This window comes from Prunus avium, chromosome 5 (genome assembly GCF_965620075.1).
Source record: "Prunus avium chromosome 5, drPruAviu1.hap1.1, whole genome shotgun sequence".
NCBI lineage: Eukaryota > Viridiplantae > Streptophyta > Magnoliopsida > Rosales > Rosaceae > Prunus > Prunus avium.
The window spans coordinates 23,124,491-23,151,938 of record NC_142288.1 but is presented as its reverse complement, the minus strand read 5'-3'; the positions used below and the strand labels follow the sequence as shown (position 1 = coordinate 23,151,938).

The window sequence follows — 27,448 nt, the reverse complement described above, 5'->3', positions numbered from 1 at the left end:
TGTCATGGCTACCTTAGAAATCTTCAACATCTCCATTTTATTCTTATTCTCCCTCTTCCTTCCTCACAGAGCTGCCACCCCTTGCAAGGGCTCAACATGCTCCATTGACGGCCCTCTGGCTCGATTTCCTTTCCAAATAAGAAACAACCAAGTCTCAAGTAATTGTGGATATCCAGGGTTTGATCTCTCATGTAACAACCAAAGTCAAACTATTATCACTTTCCCATCTTCTGGTGACTTCGTTGTCCAGAGCATCAACTACCTAGATCAAATCCTATATATCAACGGCACGGACAACTGCATGCTTAAACGGTTTCTCCACCGCGACTTGAGTTTTGAAGACACACCCTTCTCTATCTACTTGAGTTTTGAGGACACTAAAAACTACACGTTCTTCAACTGCTCTTCCGATCAAGAAATATATTGGCCTTCAAACATTATCTCTTGCCTAAGCACAGAGTACTACAAGGTCCTTTTTTTGCCAACAAATTGGTCTCAGCCACGGTTAACGTTGCATAATTGCACTGTAATTTCGACAACTTTGATTCCAGGTTCATTTGAGTGGCGGGAAATTAACCGGGGTTTCAAGCTGGCATGGGACGTCCCTGATTGTCGTTATTGTGAAGAAAGGGATCAGGCTTGTGGGTTGAAGAAGGGCAAAAGTTTGACAATTCAATGCTTACATACTGGTATGCTTTATGATCAGAATCCTACACACATCACGTGATTTTTGTATAAATGTTCTCCTCCCAACCTCAAACTTTGAATTTAGACTATTACAATTCTTGTCTAAATGTTGTCATACTTGATCCTAAACTAATGGGATAAAATTCAATTGCAGATAAAGTCTCTTCAGGTCTCTCAAAAGCGGCAAAGTTTGGCATAATGGTGGGCGTGGGAATTCCTGGGCTTTTGTTCTTCGTTTGGCTTGTACTTCCTTTTTGTAACAAAACGGTTCAAGGTCAAAACCCGCAGCCCATCACAGAATTATCCACCCTAACCAGCCAACAACCTTCAACGGTCGTAACGGGGCTTGATGCTTCGACTATCGAATCATATCCCAAGACTCTGCTGGGTGAGAGTTGGGAATTGCCCAAGCCGAATGACAATAGTTGCCCAATTTGTTTGTTTGAGTACAAATCCAAGGAAACACTAAGGACTATACCAGAATGCAACCATTATTTCCATGCTAGTTGTGTAGACGAGTGGCTTAGAATGAATGCAACCTGCCCACTTTGTCGAAATCCACAGGCGAATTGATTGAGATTTGATGAACGCTTCTTGCTAATAGGAAAGATCCTATACAATTCATCCCATATATATGAAAGATTTCGAGAAAAAAGAAATTAGGAAATCAGTTGAATTATTGTAAAGTAAAGTATTTCCTATGTTGTTTTATTTGTGCGGTAGAAATGAGTTGAATGCAAAATAGTTAACATAATTAACCATGTACGACCTATATATCAAGCACACAAGTATGTCTTCATGGCTATAAATTTCTCCCCTCGCAACACCTCTATTAGAGATATGATACATAATGTGGTATAAAAATACGGTAACTCTAGCATTACCCTATCATATATACAGTGCAACATATATAAAAACAATAATGAATTAGATGTACGGTACAAGATTAAAAGGCCAAATATGGCACATCCAATTAGTTTGGCATGCACAAGACGAATATAGGGGTTCATATAATTTTCTTTGTTTCATATAATAAAAAAATAAAAAAAAGGTTATTTCGGATTGCGAAGGACAAGAGGGTCATCTCTTATCAACCCAATTAGGACTATTTTTTTGTAGTGAATCATCATCGTCTTCACCATCGTTATTATATAGTTTATATTCATTTGCTTGTCATTGTTTTGCAGCTTTTTATAGTCAATGTTCTGATTGCCGTTTGATTTGTATATTAATACATATTTTAATATTGCGCCTTCAATTAATGAAGACAAAGAGATATGGTTGAATTTGTTTATAATATGTTTGGGCTGGTCATTACCCAAACACTAAAGTTAATCTTCACCCACCTAGGCTTTGAATAATGCAAAGAAAGAAATGATTGACTATGTTATTAATTTGGCCTTAATGTTGGGTTCATGGAGTCATAGTAATCGGCCGGTCAATGGCCGTTGCAACCCAAAATGTTGGTTTAGTTGATCACCGTCTCAGTCTATGGTTCACTTCCTACATGGAGAACATAAAAATCTTCACCTTCTTCATCTTATTCTTGTTCCTCCTCTTCCTTCCTCACACAGCCGTTACCAAAACCACCTGCGGTAGCTCGACATGCACCGCGGGCGGCCCATTGGTTAATTTCCCTTTCCAGCTAAGGAACTACCAAGCCTCAAGTTGTGGGTATCCAGGGTTTGATATCTCATGTCACAACAACAGTCAAACCATTCTCACTCTCCCATCTTTTGGGGACTTCACCGTCGAAAGCATCGACTACAATGGCCAAGTCGTAACGATCAACGATCCTGATAAATGCCTCCCTGCACGGCTCCTCAACCATGAAACCAGTCTTGTAGAATATTCACCCTTTTCATACTTAAGCTTTGGCGGCCCAATGAACTACACGTTCCTCAACTGCTCCTCCTCTAAACCATCCATCTTGCCTGCACGCATCATCTCTTGCCTCAGCACTGCCTACTACAAGGTCATTGCTTTGCCTACGAGTTGGCTTTTGCCACCGGATCCGATATTATTGCCTCATTGCAATGAAATTTCGACAACTTTGGTTCCAACTTCATTAGAGTGGGAGCATTTTAACGATGGTCTCGAGTTGACATGGGAGGTGCCTGATTGTCGTTCTTGTGAAGTAAGGGGTCAGGCTTGTGGGTTGAAAAATGGAAAAAGCTTGGAAATTCGATGCTTTGGTCCTTCCAAGATACACACGGGTATGATTAATTAATTCGATGAACATAATATAATTTGTTTTCTTCCCCAATCGTGTTTATATTTTTTTAGAATATGAACTATTGATCATGTTGATTCTTGCTTAAATAGGCAGTCGTATTCACATTTTAGCAACATAAGCATTTGTGCGACAAGAAAATATTTGCCCTCTCTTTCCATAAATCCTAGATATTGTCATACTTGAATGATGATGAACTAATGTGATGCAATTCAATGTTGCAGTTAGAGCCTCTTCCGGTCCCTCAAGAGCTGTAAAGTACGGCATAATGATGGCCATCGGAATTGCTCCGCTATTGTTCATCATTTGGCTTGTACTCTATATGTGCGGCAGAATGATGATCGAAGTTAATGGTCAAAACCACCGGCATATCACAGAATTATCCATCGTAACCAATCAGCAACTTCCCACAATCGTAACTGGCCTTGATGCTCCCACCATCGAATCATATCCCACGACTCTGCTAGGTGAGAGTTGGGAACTGCCCAAGCCTAATGACAACACTTGCCCAATATGTTTGTCTGAGTACCAATCCAAGGAAACACTGCGGACAATACCAGAATGCAACCATTATTTCCATGCTAATTGTGTAGACAAGTGGCTTCGATTGAATGCAACATGCCCGCTTTGTCGAAATCCACAGGATAGACATAACAATATAAGTCATTTAGTGATTGAGATTTGATTTTATCTGTTTTATTATACCCTTAGTTTTGATGAAGTACACGAAATCTGCATTTCATGTCTAGTGGTCAAAATGGAAGATACTATAGAATCTGACTTTTGTTTTCTCAACTCTCTCAAACGCGATGAGTCTGCAATATAATAGGATAGGATTCATCCCATATAAAAGAAAGTTAGGAAATGAGTTCAATTTGTGAACTATCTTTTTAAGCTTTTGGTTGTCTATTCATTATAGTCTTTAAGGGTCCGTTTGATAACCATTTTAATTTTAGTATTTTTTTTTTTTTTTGGGTGCCAGAGTATAGAGGAAATGAGAGTGAGAATGAGAGTTATGATAAGATTGAGAGAGAGGATAAGAGGGGAGGATGAGAGGGAGGAGTAACAAACTGAAAACAAAAACTTGAAAGTGAAAACAATTTGAATTAGATTTCAGCTTTTAGCTTTTGTTTTACTTCTCCCACGCATCCTCCCCTCTCATCTTCCCTCTCAATCTCACTTCCATTCTCCCCTTTTTTTCCTCTCATTTTCCTAATGACATGTGTCACTTTACTTACACTTAAAACAATGTCATTAAATACTTGAGACAAGCTAGCTTTTGTTTTCCTAATTTACACTTATTAAATGTATTGACTTTTTTACAACTTTACAATTACTAATTTATCCATATTTTTTTTACAACTTTCTTATCATCTTGTTAAAAATTAAATAAGAAAAAAAACATCAGTTAAATAAAAAAAACAAAAACTTACAATCAATCCAATTGCTGTAGGATTAGTCTTCACTTTTGTTACTTCTCCCACGCATCCTCCCCTCTCATCTTCCCTCTCAATCTCATCTCTCCACTCTGATCTCACTTCCATTCTCCCATTTTTTTCGTCTATACTCTAGCACAAAAATGAAAACTAAAAACTAAAATTCAAATGGTTATCAAACAGGCCCTAAGCTTTTTAAAAATATATTTTTATTATACCTTTCCTTAAGTTGGGCGGAAGAGACAGTTTAATGCTCGTGGAAAAAAAAGAAGAAGCTTATTTTCTTGCACACACAAAGGATGAGGATCCTCTACTATGTAATTATTACAAGGAGAGCACAATTACCTTAGACTCTACAATCCATTGTTGAAGACAATTTTTGGAGATTGTTAATCTGAATTCGTTAAAGCTACTATACAGAGGGTTTTTGCTAAATTTATACAACTGTGATACCTGTCTTTTTGCCCGCGGCATGTTGTTTCGTCTTCAAAACTTTTCCTATTGTGATTAGAGGAAGAATTTGTATGAATAGTGTTTTGCTCTGGCAATGCTGTTTTATTCAAAACTTTCTCATCTTATCATTGTCCGTCTGGAAATGATGAAGTTAAAAGAATCTGCCGCAACCACAAGAACCTGTCTGATATAAGGGCATGCCTGCTTTCTATTTAAAGAGTATCACTGCGCGGCTATACGTTTAAAATATACTATGGCTATACTTTTAAAATATACTATTTAAAGTGTATAGCCGAACGGCTATACTTATAAAACATTCTATTTAAATGGTATAGCCGGGCGGCTATACTGTTAAAATATTCTATGCTATACTTTTTAAATGGTCTCTTGTGGCTGCCATTTCTCTTGTTCGTATTTCTTACAACCTCAGAAAGTATGGCGTACGGAGGTTCTTGTTGGTGGATAGATATGATGGTCATAAGCTTCAGTACCGTGATGAATATATACAGAAGATCGATGTGAGTTTGGCAACCCATATATAGCTCCCTTATTTAATTTCTTTCCTTCTCATTTTATTCTCGTGAGCTTTATGTTTCTACCTGAGTAATTCTACTGTTGGGGGATAAAATTAAATTTGATGCAGATAGTTTATTAGTTGATGTAATTGCATGCATTGGCTTGTTGAGTTGATGTAAAAATTAATTTTAGTTGAAAACAAAACCTGAAACTTAAATTAACACGTACTTATATATATTTTCACGTTGTACCAACAATAAAAATATGGATTTCTCAATAACATAAACCCTAATAGAATGTAATTTACTGCCACCACTCAACCAAATTGTAGAAAGAAAAAAATCTACTTAATTTTCCTAAAAAATCATAATTAAAACCCCAGTTCCCCTACATATTGGAGTCAGAAAATATAAATTTATGAGCATTTGCTTCTTTCTTTAGCATCATTTCGAAAGTTGATATACTTTTCCAGTTTCTTGTCATTCTTTCGCATGCAATTATTTAAAATCAATTTGTTTGTGACTGCCATTTGACTATATATATATAGATATATATTTGGGATGAGATGGAGACATAATTGTCATGTAAGACTAGGATTATTACGTTTGATTAATGAAGCCAAAGAGATATGTACATATATATACGGTTGATTTGGCATATAATATACTTGTACGGGTCACTACACAAAAATTAAATAATTAGTTTTCACCGACCTTCTCTTCTCTTGTTTTTCTTGATCTTCCTTCATGATTATTCTCTAGTCTAGCTAAGCTCTCTCTCTCTCTCTCACAAAGCTGATGAACTCAAAAGGAAAGTGGTGCTACATTTACTAACATCTTGGAGCAGATTTCATGGTCTTAATCAGTTGTTAGGGACAACTGGTTTGTTTCGATTGGAGGGATTTGTGAAAATACATGAGCTAATGATCTTATATATATATATATTTCATTATCATATTTTGTGCATTATACTTCATAGTCAGGATACGTATGGATATGGAATTGTCATATGTTTTCAGTGGTGGAGCCATGAATGTTTAATTTGTCTTACAATTGGTACGTGTCTTCTGAGTAATTTCCTTTGGGTATGTGCCTTTGAATATAATTCAGAGAAAGCGATGTGGTTTATTTGGTTTATTGGGTTTATAATTGCCACAGTCACATAGGCCAGTCAAATATTACTGCATATGGCTATGGCTACCTTAGAAATCTTCACCTTCTTCTTCTTCTTTCCTCTTGTAGTACCAAGCACTACCACCTGCGGTGGATCGACATGCCCCGCCGGCGGTCCATTGGTTCGATTCCCTTTCCTGCTCAGAGACCACCAAGCCTCAAGTTGTGGGCACCCAGGGTTTAATCTCTCGTGCAACAACAAAAATCAAACCATTCTCACTCTGCCATCTTCTTCCGGGGACTTCATCGTCCAAAGCATCGACTATAAGTACCAAACCCTAACGATCAACGACCCCGATAACTGCCTCCCAAGACGGTTCCTCCACCATGACATCAATCTTAAAAATTCACCCTTTTTATACGTATACGCCACTGAAAACTACACGTTCGTTGGCTGCTCGTCCCAAAACGCATCTTGGCCATGGAAATCAGCACCCGCAATCCCTTGCCTCACCGAGTACCACTACAAGGTCATTTACGTTGTACAAACCAGTTCGCTTTTGCAGCCGGATCCGATACTTTTTCCGCCGGTTCCGAATCCTTTGCCGGCTGGTTGCTCTAAAATTTCGACAGCTTTGGTTCCATTTTTATTTGACTTTGGTGCTCAGTTGACTTGGGACAGTCCTAATTGTCGTTCTTGTGAAGCTAAGGGTCGTGTTTGTGGGCTGGAAAATGGTACTACAACTTCTCAAATTCGGTGCTTTGGTTCTTCTGGTATGTTAGTTTTATAATGTCATATTCATTTTCTTATTTGGATACTGCCCTGGCCCCATTTCAAGCAGGGCCCTAAAATATTTATTTATTTTATTGTTCTTTTAAAAATGCTTCTAAAATAGTTTATTAATATGAGGTACAGTAGTTTACTAGTATATATATATATGTATATGAAGGTCTAGAGTATATAAAAGGAAGCATCTTTTATGATGATTGATGAGTTGATGTTCTGATTATGAAATTGGCACTTAGGTGGCGAGGGGTAAATTAAATGACACTCAAACAAAAATACAACAAACTTCACACACTTTAGATATTGACCAATATTCTTATGACTAGTCAATTGTCAGACATGAAAAATCACAACCAAGAACATACACATAACATATCAATATGTACCTGCAAGCCTAGAGAATTACTAGTGACAACCTAGGCACTCAGAAGGACCCGTCAATCTAGGCATCCCCTGTGCTAGCAACAACTATGGTGAAAGTGTGTGAAGTCATCAATATCAAGTAAACAGCAAACAGCAGATATAGATGACTAGTCAAACACTAAGAACACAAACCCATAAAAATTTACAGATATGCAAAACAGATTTTGTTTACCCAGAAACCCACCATTGGGAAAAACTGGGAGTCATCAACCGACTAGGCAATCCACTAAGTAGAAAAAGATTCTTACAAAGGAATACAAGCAAGCTCAAGCAAAACCTAGATCTATTTAGGAAAATGAGCTATACCTCCTTTGTGCAATCTTCTTCTCCAACTTAGCAAAGCTCAAAGCTCAGTTCATCATGGCAATGGCAGCTCCTTCTCCAGCTCGATCATCCCATGGCACTAGCTTGCAAGCTCCAACTTAGAATGAAACCAAAATTTGGATTCAAAGGAGAATGACCAATTTCTTCAAGAAACCATACTCTTGAAGAAATCAATCTTGAATCTGACCTAGATATAAATGAGAGAGTGTTTTAATTAGCTAGATGCAGATTTTCATTTTTCAAATGCAGTTTTCAAAAAGAAACAATTTGGAAAACTCAAAGATGAGAAATATGAAGATGGCTCTTGAGGAAGAAGCAAAAGTTTCTAAAGAAACTTTCCAAAACTTGCCTACAAAAAGTGACGGCCACCAAAAGAATAATTGGTTTCCTTTTACACCAAAATTCCTAGGTTAGAATCGTACAATGACAGCTGGGAATTTTGCAGAATAAGACAAAAACATATGGGTAGGATCCAGCTGGAACATTGAGCTGGAATTCCTACTGAGGCAGAGGTTGACTAGTCATAATCTTAAGAAGTTGGAAAATGCAATGCAAAATTTACCTTTGTCAATTTGCTTGAACCTCCATAGGATAGTTGATAGTTAAGAACACCTAGAGAAGCTATTCTTAATCTAAACTTGAGCTTGATAAAAACAATAAAAATCCTATTACAAAATTGTCAAGGGAAGCCAAAAGAAATACTCAAAATTCATACATTAACAGATTATATATGTATCAAATGGACTATCTTTTGAAAAAAAAAAACGACTATAAATGACTTTGGAAGGAGTAGTTTGTGGTTGATATAATTAACATATATTGTTCTACCTCTCTTTCTTTCTTTGGTGCATTCTACTACTTAAAATGTCATATTTTTCTTCCAATCTCTTTCAATTTTTTTTTTTTTGTGTTCAATCATTGCTTTATATATATCATTTTTAAACGTTTCCACAAGGAAAATGAAATTTTTTTAAGGCCTAATTTTTGTTACTAGCTGTAAAAGCTCTACATTCTATCTACACACGTATAAATGAAAACAAATATTTTTACTTGTACTTAGTCTTGCATTTATAGGGTCTTCTTTTTTACTTTGCCTTGGGCCACCAAAATCTTAGGGCCGGCCCTAATTTTCTAGCCTGCAACAAAACAAGGTGCTTCGGTGACGACCACTTTTGATAATTATCTTTTCCATTTTTAATTCCATCCCTGATATAAGCTTGATTAGTTTAGTGTGTACAATCACATCCACGATCATAGGTTTAAAGTCCAGTTTTGAGTTACCGCCCAAATTTTAAGAGTTCAATTTAAAATCTGAAGTACATGGTCGATCGCAGAAAGAAAAACAAAGAACTGAAACGGTGTTGATGGTAATCAAATAGCTATATTTTTTTTTGTGAAGTAGTAGTTTTTGTATGGTTGGTCGTTGAAGGAGAATCTAAAAAGATAACGGTTTAGATCAACAAATTCGAGATAAGATATCCATAAATACATATAAACTCCTATATATAAATGTAAATCATATTCTAAATATTGTCTTACTTATCCCGAACTAATGGGACGCTATGGAAATTATAGTGATTTCAGGCTTTTCAAGTCTGCCAAGAGCTGCAATGTATGGCATAGTGATAGGCGTGGGAATTCCAGGGCTACTGTGCATCATAGGGCTTGCAGGTTATGTTTGTAACAAGATGAGGGTTCGTGGTCAGATTCACCAGCCCACCATCACACAACTGTTATCCACCATACCCGATCGACGACCTTCGACAGTCAGAATTGGCCTTGATGATCCGACCATCGAATCATATCCCGAGATTCAACTTGGTGAGAGCTGGGAATTGCCAAAACTCAATGACAACACTTGCCCAATATGTTTGGCTGAGTACCAGCCCAAAGAAACACTAAGGACCATACCAGAATGCAGCCATTATTTCCATGCTAATTGCATAGATGAGTGGCTTAGAATGAATGCAACTTGCCCAGTTTGTAGAAACCCACAAAAGAGATAACAATATGTTTATGTAGTACTGGTTATTGATATATAATTGTTCCCCATATATATATCCCTTACATTTGTGAGGCCTGGGGCGAGACCAAAGAAAAGGCCTTGTATATACAATAATATTTGTTTTTGTGTGTACATAACAAAGAAAAGGACTTGTACATCAACAAAAATTATGGGTGTAAATATTGATGTTAGTAAGAACATAAATATTTAATATTTTTTTTAGTACAAGCGATAATCTAAACATTTTATACAAATTTAGAAAATGTCAACTTGGCCAAGAATCAAAACCGGGCAATAAACTTTAAAGCAAGAGCCCAATTGTTATCACTTTCTTTTTACTTGTGTGACAGATGCAACAGCCTGCACATGAAAAATGCATTTCCTGCATATCTGAAACTTTCAAGTCTTAATATATGGAACATGAAATTCTTACATCAACATGTATATATATGAACTTGTCCTTTAGCAACACATATAGATCATACAAATACTTTGAAGTTCTCTACATCAAAGTCTATTATAAGGCCAAACATGATGCATCCAATCACAAAGATCATAGCCGTTGTGATCATCTCAATGGTTTCTGGGGCCGCCATGGGTGCTGATCCTCAATCGCCCTACTGCAACATCATCCTCGACCACTTGACCCCTTGCCTTCCCTACATACTTCAAGGTGAGGTGAATCCAGCCAAGGTTTGCTGTGATGGTGTCCTGGACCTCGCACAGTATACAAACGCCAAGGGAGGCCAACAAAATATATGTGACTGCGTCAAGGCTGCAGCAATTTTGATGGGGGCACCTGTTGATAATTTCTCTAAGATTTCATCTCTTCCCAAAACTTGTGGCCTATCGGTCACACTTCCACCCATCTCTAGCGGCACCGATTGTTCCCAGTAATTAACCATTTCTGCTCTAAATTCTATCTCTAATTTCATATCATGATGCAAATGTTTTATATGAAAGGAACTAATTTCTGATTTTGGTTTCTGGAATATATTACAGGGTTAAGTGAAGATTTGATGGAAGGGGTAATGCTTCAACAGACAATGGAATAAATGAATAATTTGTCTAATGAAAGGGTAAATGTAATGAGAATATGAAGCAATATAAGTGGAATAATATCACCTGTTTTAAACTTGTGGAGTGGTTTGGAATTCTCACTCTGGTATTTGAACTCACCAGTTCCATTATCATGCAATTCTATATCACACTATATCACGTCCCCAAGCAATATAGTTTCTAAGTTTTTTTTTTAAATTTTGGTAAGCAATAACCTGAGCAAAGGATTTGGATTTGGTAGTTTTGCGCTAATTAAGAAGAAGGTTATTTATGGAGAATCACTATAAGGTGATTTTAAAGTGATTATATATGGAGAAGTATTCTCCATAAAAGTGATTATTGGTCTATCAAGAATCACATCAAACGAGCCCACAAGTGGTGATTCTTCATAAAAGTATGTTTTCTTTATCAAAGTCGGAATTCTTCTCAATTCCTTCATCACGAGGAAAAGAACTTCTTGGTTACACCTTCTTCTCATCACTGATTAGTCTAGCTATAAGCTCTCTCCGTCTCTCTCAAAAGGAAAGTACGTAGGGTGCCACATTTATTATTTCATATAGGCAAGGTACGATATGGAATTTCCATTTGACTTGTATATGATAATATGTTTTCGGTGATGGTGATATGAAAGTTTAATTAATTTGTCTTGCAATTGGTACGCGTCTTTCAATCATTTGTTTTTGGGTAACATTATACCGGTCAAAAACCTTACGACGGCCCCAAGCGCGAGGTAGGTTCTGGAAAACTTTTTTCACCAAAATTGGTTTTTCGTAAGCATCATTTTGATAGTTGATACACTTTTCCAGTTTTTTGTCATTCTTTCGCATGCAATTATTTAAAATCAATTTGTTTGTGACTGCCATTTGACTATATATATATATATATATATATATATATATATACAGAAATTCTCTTATGCGGACATCCGGACGTTATTATCGTGCGGACGCAGTGTATTTTGTACTACCCCTCTTTGTTTTCCTGCCTGTTTACAATAGGATCCGCACGATAATAACGTGCGGACATCCGGATAAGAGAATAACTATATATATATATTTGGGATGAGATGGAGACATAATTGTCATGTAAGACTAGTCAAGGTACGCGTACGGATATGGAATTGTAATATTTTTTCAGTGATGGAGCCATGATGTTTAATTTGCCTTACAATTGGTACGTGCCTTCTGAGTAATTTCCTTTGGTTATGTGCCTTTGAATAATACAGAGAAAGAGATGTAATTTCCTTTGGTTATGTGCCCTTGAATAATACATAAAGTTTGTTGGGTTTATTCTCAGTCACATAGGCCTGTCAAATATTAATAGTAAACTTTTCACTGCGTATGGCTCACTCATATCATATGGCTATTTTAGAAATCTTCACCTTCTTCTTCTTCTTTCCTCTTGTAGTACCAAGCACTACCACCTGCGGTGGATTGACATGCACCACCGACGGCCCATTGGTTCGATTCCCTTTCCTGCTCAGAGACCACCAAGCCTCAAGTTGTGGGTACCCAGGGTTTAATCTCTCGTGCAACAACAAAAACCAAACCATTCTCACTCTGCCATCTTCTTCAGGGGACTATATAGACCAAACCCTAATGATCAATGACCCCGATAACTGCCTCCCAAGACGGTTCCTCCACCATGACATCAATCTTAAAAATTCACCCTTTTCATACGCAAACGCCCCTGAAAACTACACGTTCGTTGGCTGCTCGTCCCAAAAAGCATTTTGGCCATGGAATTCAGCACCCGTAATCCCTTGCCTCACCAATTACCACTACAAGGTCATATACGTTGTACAAACCAGTTCACTTTTGCAGCCGGATCCGATACTTTTGCCGGTTGGTTGCTCTAAAATTTCGACAGCTTTGGTTCCATTTTTATTTAATTCGGAGTATCTTAACTTTGGTGCTCAGTTGACTTGGTACGTGACGCAACACAAGCAAATAGGTTTTCAAGCGAAAACCCTGAAGAATAATAATTTGAAATCCACCAAGAAGTTAGAGAGAAATTCTCTTTGAATTATTTGATAAAAATTCAGAATAGTTCAACCAAGCATAACGGCTGACTAAATACATCGTTCTCATCCATTAAACTGCCCTGGGGAGTTATTGAAAACTTAACAGAAAATAAACGGAAAGTCTGTAAATTGAATACAATCTTTAAATGCACTTTTGGAAGGACAAACGACCTCAGAAGCCCAAAATCCACCATATGTCACAACTAAGTAGTGAGTTGGACTCGTGACATCGTTCCTTTTTCGAGAACGTATTATGCGACCCAATCAAAGCTCGGACGCCAAATCTGTAAATTCCCGCTGCGTCCTTTTTCCCTTCTTCGCTCCAATTCTTCTTCAATCCATTCAGCCATTTGTTCTACATCAGTCCCCTCCACCTCCGAAGAACTCAACCCTGAGTTATGTTCAGGATAAAGGGTTTCATCTTCACGAAACTCATACAAATCAGCAACATTAAAAGTACTGGAAATTCCCATAGAATCTGGTAATTCAATAACATAGGCATTGTCATTAATTCTTTTCAGCACCTTGTGAGGACCATATTTCTTAGGCTTCAGCTTACTATATGTACCAACAGGGAACCTTTCCTTCCTCAAAAACACCATCACAGAGTCGCCTTCTTGAAATACTTTAACTCGTATATGCTTATTTGCAGCGGATTTATACTTAGCATTAATTTGCTCAAGTTTTTGCTTCACTTCATCACGAACAGCCACCACTTCTTCAGCCAAATTCCCTGCTGCAACACTGATTTTCTGGCCTTTAGGCAACGTCACCAAATCTACAACATGATTAGGCACAACAGTATAAACAATGGAAAACGGTGACTTCCCGGTTGCACTATTGTATGCAAACTCCACTTGTGGCAGTGCCTAATCCAATTGTTTCGGCTTCTCTCCACAAATGCTTCGTACCATATTTCCCAATGTTCGATTTGTAACCTCAGTCTGGCCATCAGTTTGAGGATGGGCAGTGCTACTACGATTCAAAGTAGTCCCAAACATTCTCCACAAAGTGATCCAAAAATGGCTCAAAAATTTTGTATCACGGTCAGAGGTTATAGATGTAGGTACTCCATGCAAGCGAACAACCTCCCTGAAAAACAGTTTGGCTATATTGGATGCATCAGTAGTTTTCTTGCAAGCTATGAAATGCGCCATTTTTGAGAACCGATCAATCACCACAAAAACCGAATCCACACCTCTCTGAGTTCAAGGCAAACCAAGGACAAAATCCATAGCAAGATCCTGCCAAATATCATTAGGAACTGGTAAAGGCATGTATAATCCAGTGTTTTGTACCTGTCCCTTCGAAACTTGACAATATAACATTTGCGCACAATTGTTCCAACATCACACTTCAACTGTGGCCAATAAAATCTCTCCTCCAATCCCGCTATTGTTGTATCGCGGCCTAAGTGGCCACTCAACCCTCCTCCGTGCAAATCCCGAATGAGCTTCTCCCTTAAGGAGGAAACAGGAATTCATAACTGGTTGCCCTTGAACAAATACCCTTCATTAAGAAAGTAATCTGCATGTGGCTCATGATTAGCACATTTAGCCCATATTTCCTTGAAATCATCATCAACTTCATATAAATCCTTCATACACTCGAACTCCACAATTTCTTGAGTAAGAGTAATTAACAAAGAAGCCCTTCTACTCAACGCATCAGCCACATGATTTGAGGTACCAGAAGTATGCTTGATAATGAATGAGAATTTCTACAAAAAAGTCACCCACACTACAAGGAAAATCCCTTTTAGCGACGAAACAAGATGGTCGCTATAACACCAAATTTCGTCGCTAAAGCTAAATAGCGACGAATATTTTTGGTCGCCAAGGTCGTCGTTGAAAGCTCGTAGCTAAAAGTACCATGCGACCAAAATTGTCGTCGCTAAACAGCGCCAAGTTGGTCGCATATAGAGAGAGAGAGTTGCCGCCAAAATACCAAAAATTCCCGCAAACATGGAATTATTTGGTGACGAAATAAATGTTTGGTCGCCTGAACATTTCGGCGACGAATTTTTGGTCGTGAAAGATGTAATTTATTTGTCGCATATGTTAGTTGGTTTGGTTTTTCCAAAATGGGCGACGAAACAGATTGGTCGCCAAAACTGTAGATATTGGTATTGCCAGAATGAGCGATGAAATCTAATTCGTCGCCAAAAAGTGTATTGATTTTTTTTTTAAAAAATAATTATTTATATTTCAAGCTTTGTAACAGAATATTATTTAGTCCATAAAGTTTTTGAAAAACAGTAAATAGATGAAATTAATAGGAATAGCATAATTACTATTGAAAAGATACTAGTTTAAGCACACATCAATGTATGCTAGATACAAAAACCCCCAAGGTATGCTAGATAAAAAAAACCATCAAGTAGCTAGATACAAAGCCCCTAGAACCCCCAAGGTAGGCTAGATACAAAAACCATCAAGTATGTACACACAACCTAATGACTATTTCCAATATTATCAAATTCTCATAAACATTACGTGAACCACCACTATTACCTTGATCATAATCACAAGGAGAATCACCAACATGCGAGGACAGAACACCTATATGTGAAGGTAGAGGACCATCATGGGTTCGCATCCACTCAATGACATCCAAAAGTTTACCCACTGTGCCCTGAAGCTCACTTACTGTGCCTTGAAGTTCCTCAACCTTTTGCTGTGTAGCAAAAGAAGAGGCAACTCCACCACTATGCGAACTCTCCACTCGGAGACTAGAACCCAAGCCTCGAATCCTCTTGCCCTTTGCAACCCCAAGTTCTACAGTCATGATCTCTAACTGTTGTGGGATAGGGAGTGTGACTTGATCTAGTGGAGTACCTGAACTCTCTGCCACTTGTTGCTTGGCCTTCTCATACTCTTCATTCATCTTCTTCTACAAAAATAAGCAAAATAAAGATGTCAATATATATAAATGCATAAAAAGAATGAAGTAAACGGGATGCCAATACGACCAATTGTGTTCATAAACTAGCAATGCCAATTATCCTAATCAAACAGTCACAAAACAAAACAAAACAAAAATTCAACTTGAAGCAAATAATAAAAGGAAAAGGCACATAAAAAATGGAATAGATCTCTTTGCATATGCAGATTGCAGAAAGTTTGAAAATACTCACAGATCTTTTAAGATCTTTTTCTGCATCTCCTGAAAGCAACAACATTACAAACAAGAAACTTCCAAAAACAGGGATTATAAATATTTGCCCAGCAACATGGTCCCCTTATAATTGGGCCTAAATTTTAACTTCTAAGAGCACAACGGGTTATTAGAACTGAATTTGTTTTATAGGTGTTTGGAATTGGGCCTCCAAAGAGGAATAGAAGTACAACTGCAGCAGCTCTGTTTCAAAACAATCTTAGCATGCCCCGTCAATATATAAGATCATGGAAAATTTAGAAAACTCAGACACGTATCTTCATTGTGTTTCTAATTAATTAGTTCTATTTGCAATGGATAAAGCCTTTATATGATGCTAAAACGAAAGTACACAATTAGCATCTAAAATAATGGGTCGTAAAAAACTTGCATGACCAGTCAGCTGATTTTTTGGATTGCAGATTATGCAAGTCAATAGTTAATTGTCAGCAGGTTTATGCATTCCTTACCCCTTTAATTTCAGCAGCCTCATTGATCCACATGCTCTTACCCTTAAGAATATGCATGTTGTTCCAATTACTAATGTATGTAGGATTTTCACCCTTCTACATTTTCCCAACAAAAAGAAAATGAGAAATACTTGAAATTATTACAATGTAATAAATAAAGAAAGATTTAAGTTTATACAACATAGTCAGAAAGTCCCTTCCTCCTAGGTTAGGGTTTTAGTGCCGCCAGTCTCCAGTACAGGTTGGTTAGGGTTCCTAAGTGATTGCTTGTGGTTCACGGCTGCTTTCAACGGTGTCTGTTTCATCACACGTACAGTGTGGAATACGGCGGAACTATTGTTCAAGCGGGTTTTTGGGTGTTGCCTTCGGCGTACAGAGGGAAGCACTTTTGTTCAAGCGGGGTTTGGGTGTTGCCTTCGGCTTACACAGGGAAGCATTGAGTGGATGATGGCGGCTGTTGATGAACTGGTATCAGGTCTCACCTCTTCCTTGGCAATTTCAGAATCTGAATCAGTGGAGGTTGTCGGGTTAGAGGATCTGGGAAACTTGAAGGCTGAACGGTTCTTGCTTGTTGGGAAATTGCTCACTTCAAAGGCGTTTCATAAGGAGGCTTTATTTGGCACGTTGAAGAGGATTTGGCATACCAGGGAGGAGTTCACTGCGGTGTCTCTGGACGACCTCAAGAGGTTCTTGTTCTCTTTCAAAATAGATTTCGATAGGAAGAAGGTGATGAGGGGCTCCCCTTGGACTTTTGATAGGGCGCTGTTGCTACTGGCGAGCACTGATGGTGAAGTGGATCCTATGTCCGTTTCGGTGGATTCGCAAAGTTTTTGGGTGCGTGTGCGCCGTATTCCGCCGATTTTTCTGACCCCGGCCATGGGAGAAAAACTAGGTAATTTTTTGGGTACGTTCTACATGGTGGATCGTGGCTTAAATGGAGACTGCTTGGGGAGCTTTCTACGTATCAGGGTGGGTTTGAAAATCAATGAGCCGCTGAAACGATGTGTCACACTGCGTTTGTCGGCAGATGAACCGGCAAAACAGTATGAAATCGAATATGAGCGGCTCCCGTATTTCTGTTTATATTGTGGGCGACTGGACCACGTGGGTGCTGCATGCAGTGTCAAGGCCTCAGGGGCTATTGAAGTTGAACAATACAGACGGTGGAAAACGATAATGAAGGATGTGTATAGTATCCGGGCAGAGAATCAGTTAACAGGCCAACGGCTAGGTTTGTTTGATGACGAACCTCAAAAGGATGACACGGCTTCGATGCCGTCCAAGCGTACGGGGGTGGTTCGATCCTTCGACGAGGCCTTTGACGGGCAAGGAATGATGGAGATGGATAGTGGGATGGATTGCCCCTTGGTGCAAGTCTTTAAAAGGCGTCGAGTGCACAAGGAAAAGGAGGTCACGGTCTCCTCACAAGGGGCCGATGGTGATGTGGTTGGCCACAGGGAAGGTAGGGTGCATCTGAACCAAGGGGTCACTGAGGCTGCGAGGTCGGATATGGGTCCCCTGCGGCTGGATGAGGATATCTCACAGATTCTTCATACTGCTCCAAGCCGTTTGGACAAGGGCAAAACAGTTTTGGGGGAAGATATCACTGCGGCTTCTGCTATCTTGGGGCCGCCAACCTCATTCTGCAAAGGTAGTATACGACGTGGCTTTCAGCGAGGCCGTGCCAGGCCTCGGGGGAGTCCGGTGATGACTGATAATACATCTGGTGCTAAGCGCACACCCGTGATAGGTCCCGGGGGTCGGGCCCATCACGAGCAATGACAATCTTATGCTGGAATGTTCGGGGTCTGGGCAACCCACGAACATTCCGAGCTATGAGATTCCTTCTCAGAGATAAAAAGCCTCGTATCATCTTTTTGTCGGAGACCAAAAAGACGGTGCGCCAGATGGAGTGTGTGCAACGGCAGTTGGGTATGATGGGGTGCTTCAATGTGGGAAGAGAAGGAAGGGCGGGGGGTTTAGCTTTGTTATGGCAACACGGAGTGGAAGTATCTATTCTTTCTTCTTCTCCAGGGCATATTGACGCTATTTTAAAGGGTGTGGATATGGAGACTTTCCGCTTTACTGGGTTTTATGGTAATCCTGAAACGAGGTTACGACGGCACTCTTGGGATTTGCTACGACGAATTGCAGGGACTGTTCAAGGGCCATGGCTTGTAGGTGGGGATTTCAATGAAATACTTGAGGCTCATGAGTACTTGGGTCGCCGTTTCCGACCAATGTCACAAATGAGGGCCTTTCGGGAAGCTTTGGAGGAGTGTGGTTTGACAACTATTCAGTTTCAGGGGTATAAATTTACATGGTCTAACCGGTGGCAAGGTGATGGGAATGTAAAGCTTCGGCTGGATAGAATGGTGGCTAATGGTGACTTTGTTAGGACCTTTCCTGAGGTCACAACACATCATCTGAATTCTATGGTGTCTGACCATCTCCCTTTGTTGTCATATTTGAGACCAAGTACTTGGGCACGGACGCATAAGCGGTTTTTGTTCGAGGAAATGTGGACTACTGTTGAGGGTTGCCAAGATGTCATTACGCATGCTTGGGAGTCTGAGACTGGAACTGTCGTAGAGAAATTGAAGGCATGTCAAGGGCCTCTGCGGACGTGGAATAATGACCATGTAGGCCGAATACCCACAAAGCTCCGAAGTCTGCAGCGGAAGTTAGATGACACCCAAAGCAGAAGGTCTTCTCCAATAGTTGAGGCTCAACAGAGAGATATTTGTAGGGAAATGGATGTGTTACTGGAACGAGAAGAGATGTTGTGGAGGCAGAGATCGCGGGTCTCATGGATGAAATATGGGGACAAAAATACTAGATTTTTCCATGAACATGCAAAAATGCGGGGACGACGGAACCTAATTAAGACTATTGTAGATGATCAGGGGATATGGCGTACATCTACAGAAAGTATTGGCATTGTTTTTTGTGATTATTTTCAAGGCTTGTTTGCTTCAAATGGACTTCATGAGGCAGGGGCAGTCACTGAGGTGGTCAAACCGATACTCACTCAATCTCAAAATTTGGGCCTCAACCAAGTTTTCTTAAGGGAGGAGATCGAAACTTCTTTGGGTCAAATGTTTCCTACTAAGTCTCCAGGAGTGGATGGTATGTCGGCACTGTTTTATCAGAAGTATTGGGGGGTGGTAGGCAATGATGTGGTAGGGTACTGCCTTAATGTATTGAATTGGGGTGCCAGTGTGAAAGCAATTAATCACACACTTTTGACGCTCATTCCTAAGGTTGACAATCCGGTAAAAGTTACGGAGTTTCGGCCGATTAGTTTGTGTACAGTAATCTATAAGATGATTTCCAAGACTATAGTTAACAGGTTGAAGCCTATTATGCCGCTTATCATCTCCGAGTTTCAGAGCGCGTTTGTCCCTACACGGCTGATTACGGACAACATTCTTGCTGCTTTTGAAAGCATCCATGCTATTAAACGGCGTGGTGGGAGTAAGCTGAAGAAAATGGTACTAAAGCTGGATATGTCTAAAGCTTATGACAGGGTAGAATGGACATTTATTGAGGCTATGCTTAAGCGTTTGGGCTTTACCGATAGGTGGGTGGAGCTAATCATGGATTGTATATCCACTGTTACATACTCTGTTCAAGTTCGGGGGGTGGCGTCGGGACTGATTGTGCCATCAAGGGGGCTGCGTCAGGGAGATCCTCTCTCTCCTTATCTGTTTTTAATTTGTGCGGAGGGACTGTCTGCTTTGCTTTCTAACGCACTCAGAATCAAGCGTATTAGCGGCATTTTCGTGGCTCAGGGAGCACCTACTATTTCTCATTTATTTTTTGCAGATGATAGCCTATTTTTTTTGTAATGCCCATCTTGCTGATTGTGCTTATTTGCTTCAAATTCTCAGCATGTATGAGAGAGCATCTGGTTAGAAAATAAATTTTGATAAGTCTGCAGTTTGTTTTAGCCCCAACACTGATCCGGTGATGAAGCAACTGATTGCTGAAATGCTTGGAGTGCCGATTGTTACATGTCATGAACGCTACCTTGGGCTGCCCACCTTAGCTCAATGCAGCAAATCCCGGATGTTTAATCATGTGCGAGAACAAGTGTGGCGCAAGCTTAATACTTGGGATACGAAGTTGCTGTCAACGGCGGGCAAGGAGGTCTTAATTAAGGCGGTTGGTCAGGCACTACCTACTTATACAATGGGAGTATTTCAGCTGCCAAAATCTTTGTGTCAGGAATTATCTGCTATGATTGCAAGGTACTGGTGGGGGAAGAGTGGTAGGAAAGGAATTCATTGGTTGGGTTGGAGAAAATTGTGTAAACCAAAATGGCTGGGAGGCCTTGGTTTCAGACACTTTGAAGCTTTTAATAAAGCCATGGTCGCAAAACAGGCTTGGCGAATTTTAGAGAACCCCACCTCTCTGGTGGCTAAGATGCTTAAAGCCCGATATTTTCCAGAGGATGATTTTATGCAGGCTAGTTTGGGGAGTTCGCCGTCACTGATATGGAGATCTATTCTGTGGGGACGTGAGGTTATTGAGGATGGCTTGCTTTGGAGGGTGGGCAATGGAGCTTCTATCCGTGTTCTCCAAGATAAGTGGATTCCAAAACCTTTTACGTTTAAACCATTGATGACTAGAGGGCTGGAGCAGACGTCTATGGTCTCTGACCTTCTAACGGCTTCTGGCTCTTGGAATTTGCCACTGTTAGAGCAACATTTTAGCTTGGAAGATCGAGATATCATTTCTGGCATCGCTTTGGGATCAGTTTCACAGCTGGGTGACAGCAAATATTGGTTTTTCTCAAAGAACGGGAAATATTCCGTTAAAACTGGGTATCGTGTGGCGGTAAGGCAGTGCGATGATGATTTTGGAGTGGGAGGATCGGATCAGAGTGCTCAAGAAGGCTTCTGGAAGCGAATTTGGAAGCTAGCTGTCCCCAACAAAATTAAGATGCTGCTGTGGCGGGCATGTACTGAAATTCTGCCAACTGCAGTCAATTTATTTAAGAAAAGGGTGCTTCCGTCTCATGTGTGCTCAAGGTGTGGGAACTATCCTGAAGATGCTTTCCACGCTTTGTGGTCGTGTAAAATGAGTCAAAAGCTATGGAAGTGTACCCATTTCATCCGGCGAATTAATATGGCGGGGGGCACCTTCGCTGATGCTTTTGAGGCTGTGGCTTCAATGCTGTCGAAAGCTGACTTAGAGCGCTTTGCTTGTTGTGCGTGGAGTGCGTGGAAACTACGTAATGATTCTTTGCTTGGGAAACAGATTACACGGGTGGATAATATGGTGGAAAACACGATGGAAATGCTGGAAGTGTTTAAATCTTGTGAGGAGCGGTCCAAGCTCCCCCTCGTCTCTCCGCAGGCCCATTGGTTGAAACCACGGGTCAATACTCTTCTCCTTAACTGTGATGGGGCTGTGGGACGTGAGCAAGGTGATCGGGGTCTGGGGGGAGTTTGTCGTGACCACGCCGGAAACTTTATCTGTGGTTTCGCATCGTTTGGTCCACCTGGTTTGGATGTTTTGGGCACGGAGTTGGTGGCTGTCCGGGAAGGGTTATTGATGATGGGATACATGGGTTTTACTCGGTTTACCATTGGTCTTGATTCTCAAGAAGCTGTTTCTATGCTTAAAGATGGTTTGGATTGGTGGAGTAATATTGGTAATGTGGTGGAAGATGTTCGTCGGTTAATGGTTGATCGAGAGGTGGCTGGAGTGTTCTACCAACACCGGCAGGGTAATGGGGTGGCACATAGTCTAGCTCAGCATAGGTTGAGAGTGAGATCTCGCCTTTTTTGGAAAGACCGTGCTCCTCCATGGTTAAGCATTCTTTTAGATAAGGATATAGCTATGGTGTAATTCATTGTTTGTTTTTGAGATGCGGTGGTACTCTTTTTCCTTGACCGGATTTTCCCCCATTGGGGGTTTTGGATGGCAAGGTTTTAATGAGGCCACACTAACGCTCTCCGTTCATTTGTAAACGTTATCATTGGTTGGTGCTACGGTTGAATGAATCTTTCTATTTGATAAAAAAAAAAAAAAAAAAAAAAAAAAGATTTAAAGTGACCAAAAATTATAAACCTCTCTAGCAGCTTCCATATGTTTTAGGAAAGGACGTGACCCCCCTGTATGATCAAACTCTTTCTTTTTTTTGTTCTCAGCATTGGTCTTGCAGCGTTTCTGTTTTGATTAAATACATGAATTGTTTTTTTTTTTTCTTTTTCTATTTGATACTTAGAATAAGTTCCCAATCAAAAACTGAAAACTGCAGATGTTATGACACATTAGATACCTGATATTGCTCATTTGTGTACAATGTATCAACCAAATAATGCCACTCTTCTAGAGTCCTTCGAGTACCAAAGATCTTTTCAGGGGGAGGTGTTTCTCGTGCAAGATCAGGGTCAGAAGCATATTGCTTATAGTGTCTGTGGAACTTTGCTTTCCATTCTTTATAAGTTGAGTGCATATGGTCAGTAATAAATTTCCATATATCCGGATCCGTTAAGTCCACATCAAACATGAACTAATATCAATTAACCATAAACAAAACAAGTATTAGTTATAATTTTCAATGCAAATAGAAACAATGAAGGACAAATTTTTCAGTTCCCACTAGAATACAATGAAGAATTGAAATAAAAAGAGAGCTAAATGAACAAAATTAAATTATAATCAATGAAGAATTAGATAAGATTACTTGCAATCCCAATGCCATATCTTTCTTCATCTCCAAGCTCACTTTTTTCATCCCTAAAACATTCAATGGAGCTTTATTGCGAGTGATTAACCCAATCTCAGAGACGAACAGTTTTTGAGCCTCAATAGTCGCCACCAATTTCTGGGATGGATCCATCCGTATTGGAATCAAACCCTTCCTCTTTTTCACAACATCACAAGTGCCAGCCCCCACAGCTCGGCCACAAGTGTTCTTCCTCTGTGAAGAAGTTTGAGTATGCGTTCCCTCATTTGGAAGACAAAAATTCAAAAAATTAATAACTAGAGTGCACAAAATAAAGGTATAACAATTACGGGCACAAAATATGTTATCAGTTACCCTGTTGGCGAGAACCCCCTCCTGAGGCTGATGAAGTACCTTGTTGTGGCTGAGTTGATTGTTGTTGTGGCAGCTGACATGGTTGCTCAAGTGGCTGTGGTGGTAGTAGAGTTGAAGTTTCCTTCTTCTTATTGTTATTGTTGCTTAAGGTAGCAGCCCTCGTAAGTGTCATTCTACACTTACAAACACATAAACAAAGAGAGAATACAACAATATACTACTAGATCATTCCTTGAAAAAAATAAAAATAAATGATTGAACATCATACTTCAGCTGTAATGACATCGATTCTCATCACAAACGTCCTTTAGATAAAGGAATTATTCATCAAAAAATGATTGAACATCATACTTTATCAATAGGAAAGAAAAATAGCACGCACACGCATTTCATTTACATGGGGAGGACATATGCAAACCTTATCCGAAGATATTTCTTCAATATACAAACCTTACAGACCTTACCCCTTAAAACAGATTGAGGAAAACATATAGTAACTTGAAGATAATTAAGAAATATGTAGTGCCTATACAAAAGACAACCTAACACTTCAATCCAAATCACTATAATCGTCACTGTGAACACTGCCCTCGTCATCACCCGAAGGTATTTCTTCAATATCATCATCATCAATAAAATCTTCATCCTTCATATCATTACATGGAGTCTCATTCTTCTCATCCACATGTTGGCTTGCAACTTCCATAAATGACTCAATACCAGCACGATATTGATTACTCAACCTGTTTTTATTGTGTATCCAATCCCTGTTCATATCTAACGCACCTTGTCTCCATCTTCTTATACCTCCTATAATGGGCCTTATCCAATTCAATCGGTGATGACTTGAAGCAGTTCCAAAATTTCATAACATGATTAGATCGAGCACTTATATAGATACAAGCAAATAACTCTTTCACAGAATACAAGCTAATAACTCTTTCACATGAAAATTATAAAAAGAGAGATTCCACATTAATTATGCTTTTCAAGGGTAAGTATCATGGTAACAATATTTTTTTTTACAATTCTTTCAACATAATTTTGCATAATTTAGTTGAACCCATGAAACCAGTAAAAAAAAAAGAAGGCGGGTGCAAGATTTGTAGCTATTCATACCACTAAAGCAAATATAGCCTCTTAAGCAAGTATTTCAAACAACCTATTGCAAAAAAAAAAAAAATCAGTTAGACACAGTAAACCCACGACACAAGTCAGAAAAAAAAAAAGAAAAAAAAAAGAAAAAAAAAGGCAGATGCCATATTTTTAGCTATCCATACCTCTTAAGCAAATATAGCCTAAGTAATTCAAACACCCTACTGCTAAAAAGAAAAAGAAAAAAACAAATATGTTAGACACTATATTTTTGGAGGGCTTGAGTCCAAATTAGTCTTCAAACTCAAAATAGTATATGCCTTCACCTCTAAGTTTCACCACTCATCATTAAACAAAAACATTATTTTTCTGAGTTAACTCAAAACAGTAACATAATAAGACATCACAGGAAGCACCAAATATCCAAGATAAAAGTCTCAACATAAAACCAAATGGTTCAAAGTAATATTGTAATCAACACATCCACTTTATACAGTTATAACATGTACAATGAATAAAGTCAGGCTTAAGGTCACATGTCTCTCATGTAGTATATGAATTATCTGAAATTACTAATCAGGCTCTTCATCTCAATTCCAGAACAAATTATTAGTCTTTACAGTTCTTAATTATATATGCCCTAAATGATTATAAAAACCATTTCAAATTAACAAAAATTTACCCTTGAAGCTAATTGAATGACCTTGCATAAAATTCAAGCTACCAGTGATCATCACATAAAGCCAAAATGGTTTGTTAAAAAAGGAAAAAAAAAGTGGCCAAAAGAGCTTGAAAAGGATTTCCAAAACAATCAAACCAACATTGAAGGATGATACTCCATCAGTTATATTCTATTGTCCAATTAAGTGGTACTACACTTAGACACCAATACTAAGGGAAAGAAAAATAATTGCTAAACTGACGAGTTAATCTATGGGCCGATGACCCTGCAGCTAGCTTATATATAAAATATAGAGACAACTCTGCAGCTAGCTTATATCTAAACTATAAAGAAAACTCAATAAGCTACATTGGCAAAAAATCAACAATAATATCAACAACAAAAAAAACATTAGCTCACAGACAAAAACAAAGGAACCTTGAAACGAATACACACCCACATGACCAACTTTCAACTTCTAACTTTTTACTTCAATTATATAAATGAATTGTTATATTCTTTCTTCCAACAGATAGTAAAGAAATTCAGATTTAATCCAGAAGTATCAAGCAACCATTCAAGACTTGGAAAATAATCAATCTCAAAGCATTAAAACATAAAAAAATGAATTAACTACAGGGTACGTGTGCAAGTGAAACATCTCAAATTTGACACAGAACCCACATCAAATGCAAAACAAGGCATTCATATCAGACACAAAACTCTACTCAAATTTGACATAGAACCCACAATAACCACTTGAAAAAGAAAAGTCATTGTATTCAGAAAACTTGGACTGTTGAATGTTCAAGCATTTAAGATATCAAAAAGGAAAAAACAAGCACTGAAATTCAGTTTCGATTTAAATTCCTGGGTATCTATTTCCGATTTTCCTTGATTATTTTCTCAGCAACCAAATGGAATCTACAACTGAAAATCAGCGCTCAAAAGAAAATAAAGGTAAGCGAGACAAGGTAGACTCACTAGAAGCATTCCGTTGAAACACGCAGTGAGGAGGACTTCCGAGATGGAGTTTTTAGATGGCCGTCATTTCCTGACCGTGGTAGGGAAAGGCGTGCGCGATGGAGGATCGCTTGCTGACGTTGGTGGAGGATTGCTCTGCCGACGTCGGTGGAGGATTGCTTTGCCGATGTGAGAGCAGCGGAGAGTGAGTCTGAGAGGAAATAACGAGTTGGGAACTTTTTATTTTTATTTTTCTATTTATACTCTCTAGATTAGCCCCAAAAACTATTTGGTCGCCCATGTGCTAACATACATAAAACACCGTCGTTTTACGGTTTACATTTTTCAAGCACAATGATCTGCGACGAAAACCAAATGGTCGCGGGCCCCCCGAAATTTTTAAGTGCCAATTCTAACTTAGAGACAACACATTAAAATTTAGCTACCCAATATTTTCGTCGCCAAATATTTTAGACTTTCGCGCGCACCCAATTCAGCAAATGGTTTGGTCGCCAAGTGCTTGCCTAACCACCAAAAACTTTCGTCGCCCTTAGTTGATAAATTAGTCGCTATTTAGTTGGCTCAAGTCATTAAGGGGGTCTAAAAATCACGAACTTTTTGGCGACTAACTGGAAAATTTTCGTCGCCGATGGCCTTTTTGGCGACCAAAATATGGTGCGTCGCTAAAATTTTCGTCGCAGAAGAGGGTTTTCCTTGTAGTGCCATCTGGCATGCATTTTATCAATATGTTTCTGGCTGTTAATATACTTCAAAGCTTGATGATCTATAAACAAAACAAATTCCTTCTGAATAAGATAATGCTCCCATTATTTCAAAGCCCGAACAACTACATAAAATTCTTGGTCATAAGTACTCCACTTTTGACGAGCGTCGCTCAATTCTTCAAAAAAGAAAGCAATTGGTCTCTTATCTTGAGAAAGCACGGCACCCACTCCCACGCCACTGGCATCACATTCAACTTCGAACA

General features: G+C 39.0%; 5 protein-coding genes and 1 long non-coding RNA gene across 11 annotated transcripts; 5 read left to right on the top strand and 1 right to left on the bottom strand.

The window, feature by feature from the left end:
* On the top strand, window positions 1-1,486 carry LOC148294523 (RING-H2 finger protein ATL20-like). Its single transcript, XM_088252846.1, has 2 exons — window positions 1-689; window positions 842-1,486. Exons 1-2 carry the CDS (start codon window positions 5-7, stop codon window positions 1,258-1,260), a joined length of 1,104 nt encoding a protein of 367 aa, XP_088108972.1. The 5' UTR covers window positions 1-4; the 3' UTR covers window positions 1,261-1,486.
* A 642-nt stretch (window positions 1,487-2,128) lies between these two features.
* Window positions 2,129-3,652, top strand: LOC110760640 (RING-H2 finger protein ATL22-like). Its single transcript, XM_021962941.2, has 2 exons — window positions 2,129-2,903; window positions 3,145-3,652. Exons 1-2 carry the CDS (start codon window positions 2,129-2,131, stop codon window positions 3,603-3,605), a joined length of 1,236 nt encoding a protein of 411 aa, XP_021818633.1. The 3' UTR covers window positions 3,606-3,652.
* Window positions 3,653-6,494: 2,842 nt separating this feature from the next.
* LOC110760639 (RING-H2 finger protein ATL22-like) lies at window positions 6,495-10,175 on the top strand. 2 transcript variants are annotated; one of them, XM_088253595.1, is made up of 2 exons: window positions 6,495-7,211; window positions 9,556-10,175. In XM_088253595.1, exons 1-2 carry the CDS (start codon window positions 6,512-6,514, stop codon window positions 9,975-9,977), a joined length of 1,122 nt encoding a protein of 373 aa, XP_088109721.1. In that variant the 5' UTR covers window positions 6,495-6,511; the 3' UTR covers window positions 9,978-10,175. The 2 variants fall into 2 exon arrangements, with proteins under 2 accessions (XP_088109721.1, XP_021818632.2); XM_021962940.2 differs by having other exon boundaries at window positions 9,547-10,174.
* A 571-nt stretch (window positions 10,176-10,746) lies between these two features.
* Window positions 10,747-11,111, top strand: LOC110760601 (uncharacterized). Its single transcript, XR_015836109.1, has 2 exons — window positions 10,747-10,869; window positions 10,979-11,111. It is a non-coding gene; the product is annotated as an uncharacterized LOC110760601 (long non-coding RNA).
* Window positions 11,112-12,375: 1,264 nt separating this feature from the next.
* LOC148294522 (RING-H2 finger protein ATL22-like) lies at window positions 12,376-13,059 on the top strand. Its single transcript, XM_088253787.1, has one exon. The coding sequence runs from the start codon at window positions 12,376-12,378 to the stop codon at window positions 13,057-13,059; it is 684 nt and encodes a 227-aa protein (XP_088109913.1).
* A 2,270-nt stretch (window positions 13,060-15,329) lies between these two features.
* Window positions 15,330-26,722, bottom strand: LOC110760658 (uncharacterized). 5 transcript variants are annotated; one of them, XM_088253447.1, is made up of 5 exons: window positions 26,482-26,712; window positions 23,742-23,914; window positions 22,977-23,648; window positions 22,766-22,864; window positions 15,330-15,950 (listed from the first exon to the last, which is right to left on the bottom strand). In XM_088253447.1, the coding sequence occupies exons 3-5, from the start codon at window positions 23,205-23,207 to the stop codon at window positions 15,492-15,494; spliced, it is 789 nt and encodes a 262-aa protein (XP_088109573.1). In that variant the 5' UTR covers window positions 23,208-23,648; window positions 23,742-23,914; window positions 26,482-26,712; the 3' UTR covers window positions 15,330-15,491. The 5 variants fall into 5 exon arrangements, 3 of the variants coding, with proteins under 3 accessions (XP_088109573.1, XP_021818653.1, XP_088109574.1); XM_021962961.2 differs by having other exon boundaries at window positions 22,977-23,210; XM_088253448.1 differs by lacking the exon at window positions 22,766-22,864 and having other exon boundaries at window positions 22,977-23,914.
* Window positions 26,723-27,448: the final 726 nt, after the last annotated feature.

Coding starts and splice junctions, on each gene's coding strand:
- LOC148294523 (XM_088252846.1), top strand. CDS start 5: ATGGCTACCTTAGAAATCTTCAACATCTCCATTTTATTCTTATTCTCC. Junction 690..841: donor AATTCAATGCTTACATACTG/GTATGCTTTATG, acceptor ATTCAATTGCAG/ATAAAGTCTCTTCAGGTCTC.
- LOC110760640 (XM_021962941.2), top strand. CDS start 2,129: ATGGCCGTTGCAACCCAAAATGTTGGTTTAGTTGATCACCGTCTCAGT. Junction 2,904..3,144: donor TCCTTCCAAGATACACACGG/GTATGATTAATT, acceptor TCAATGTTGCAG/TTAGAGCCTCTTCCGGTCCC.
- LOC110760639 (XM_021962940.2), top strand. CDS start 6,512: ATGGCTATGGCTACCTTAGAAATCTTCACCTTCTTCTTCTTCTTTCCT. Junction 7,212..9,546: donor TCGGTGCTTTGGTTCTTCTG/GTATGTTAGTTT, acceptor TGGAAATTATAG/TGATTTCAGGCTTTTCAAGT.
- LOC148294522 (XM_088253787.1), top strand. CDS start 12,376: ATGGCTCACTCATATCATATGGCTATTTTAGAAATCTTCACCTTCTTC.
- LOC110760658 (XM_088253447.1), bottom strand. CDS start 23,207: ATGTTTGATGTGGACTTAACGGATCCGGATATATGGAAATTTATTACT. Junction 22,865..22,976: donor ACACAAATGAGCAATATCAG/GTATCTAATGTG, acceptor TAATCAAAACAG/AAACGCTGCAAGACCAATGC. Junction 15,951..22,765: donor ATATGGAAGCTGCTAGAGAG/GTTTATAATTTT, acceptor TTATTTTTGTAG/AAGAAGATGAATGAAGAGTA.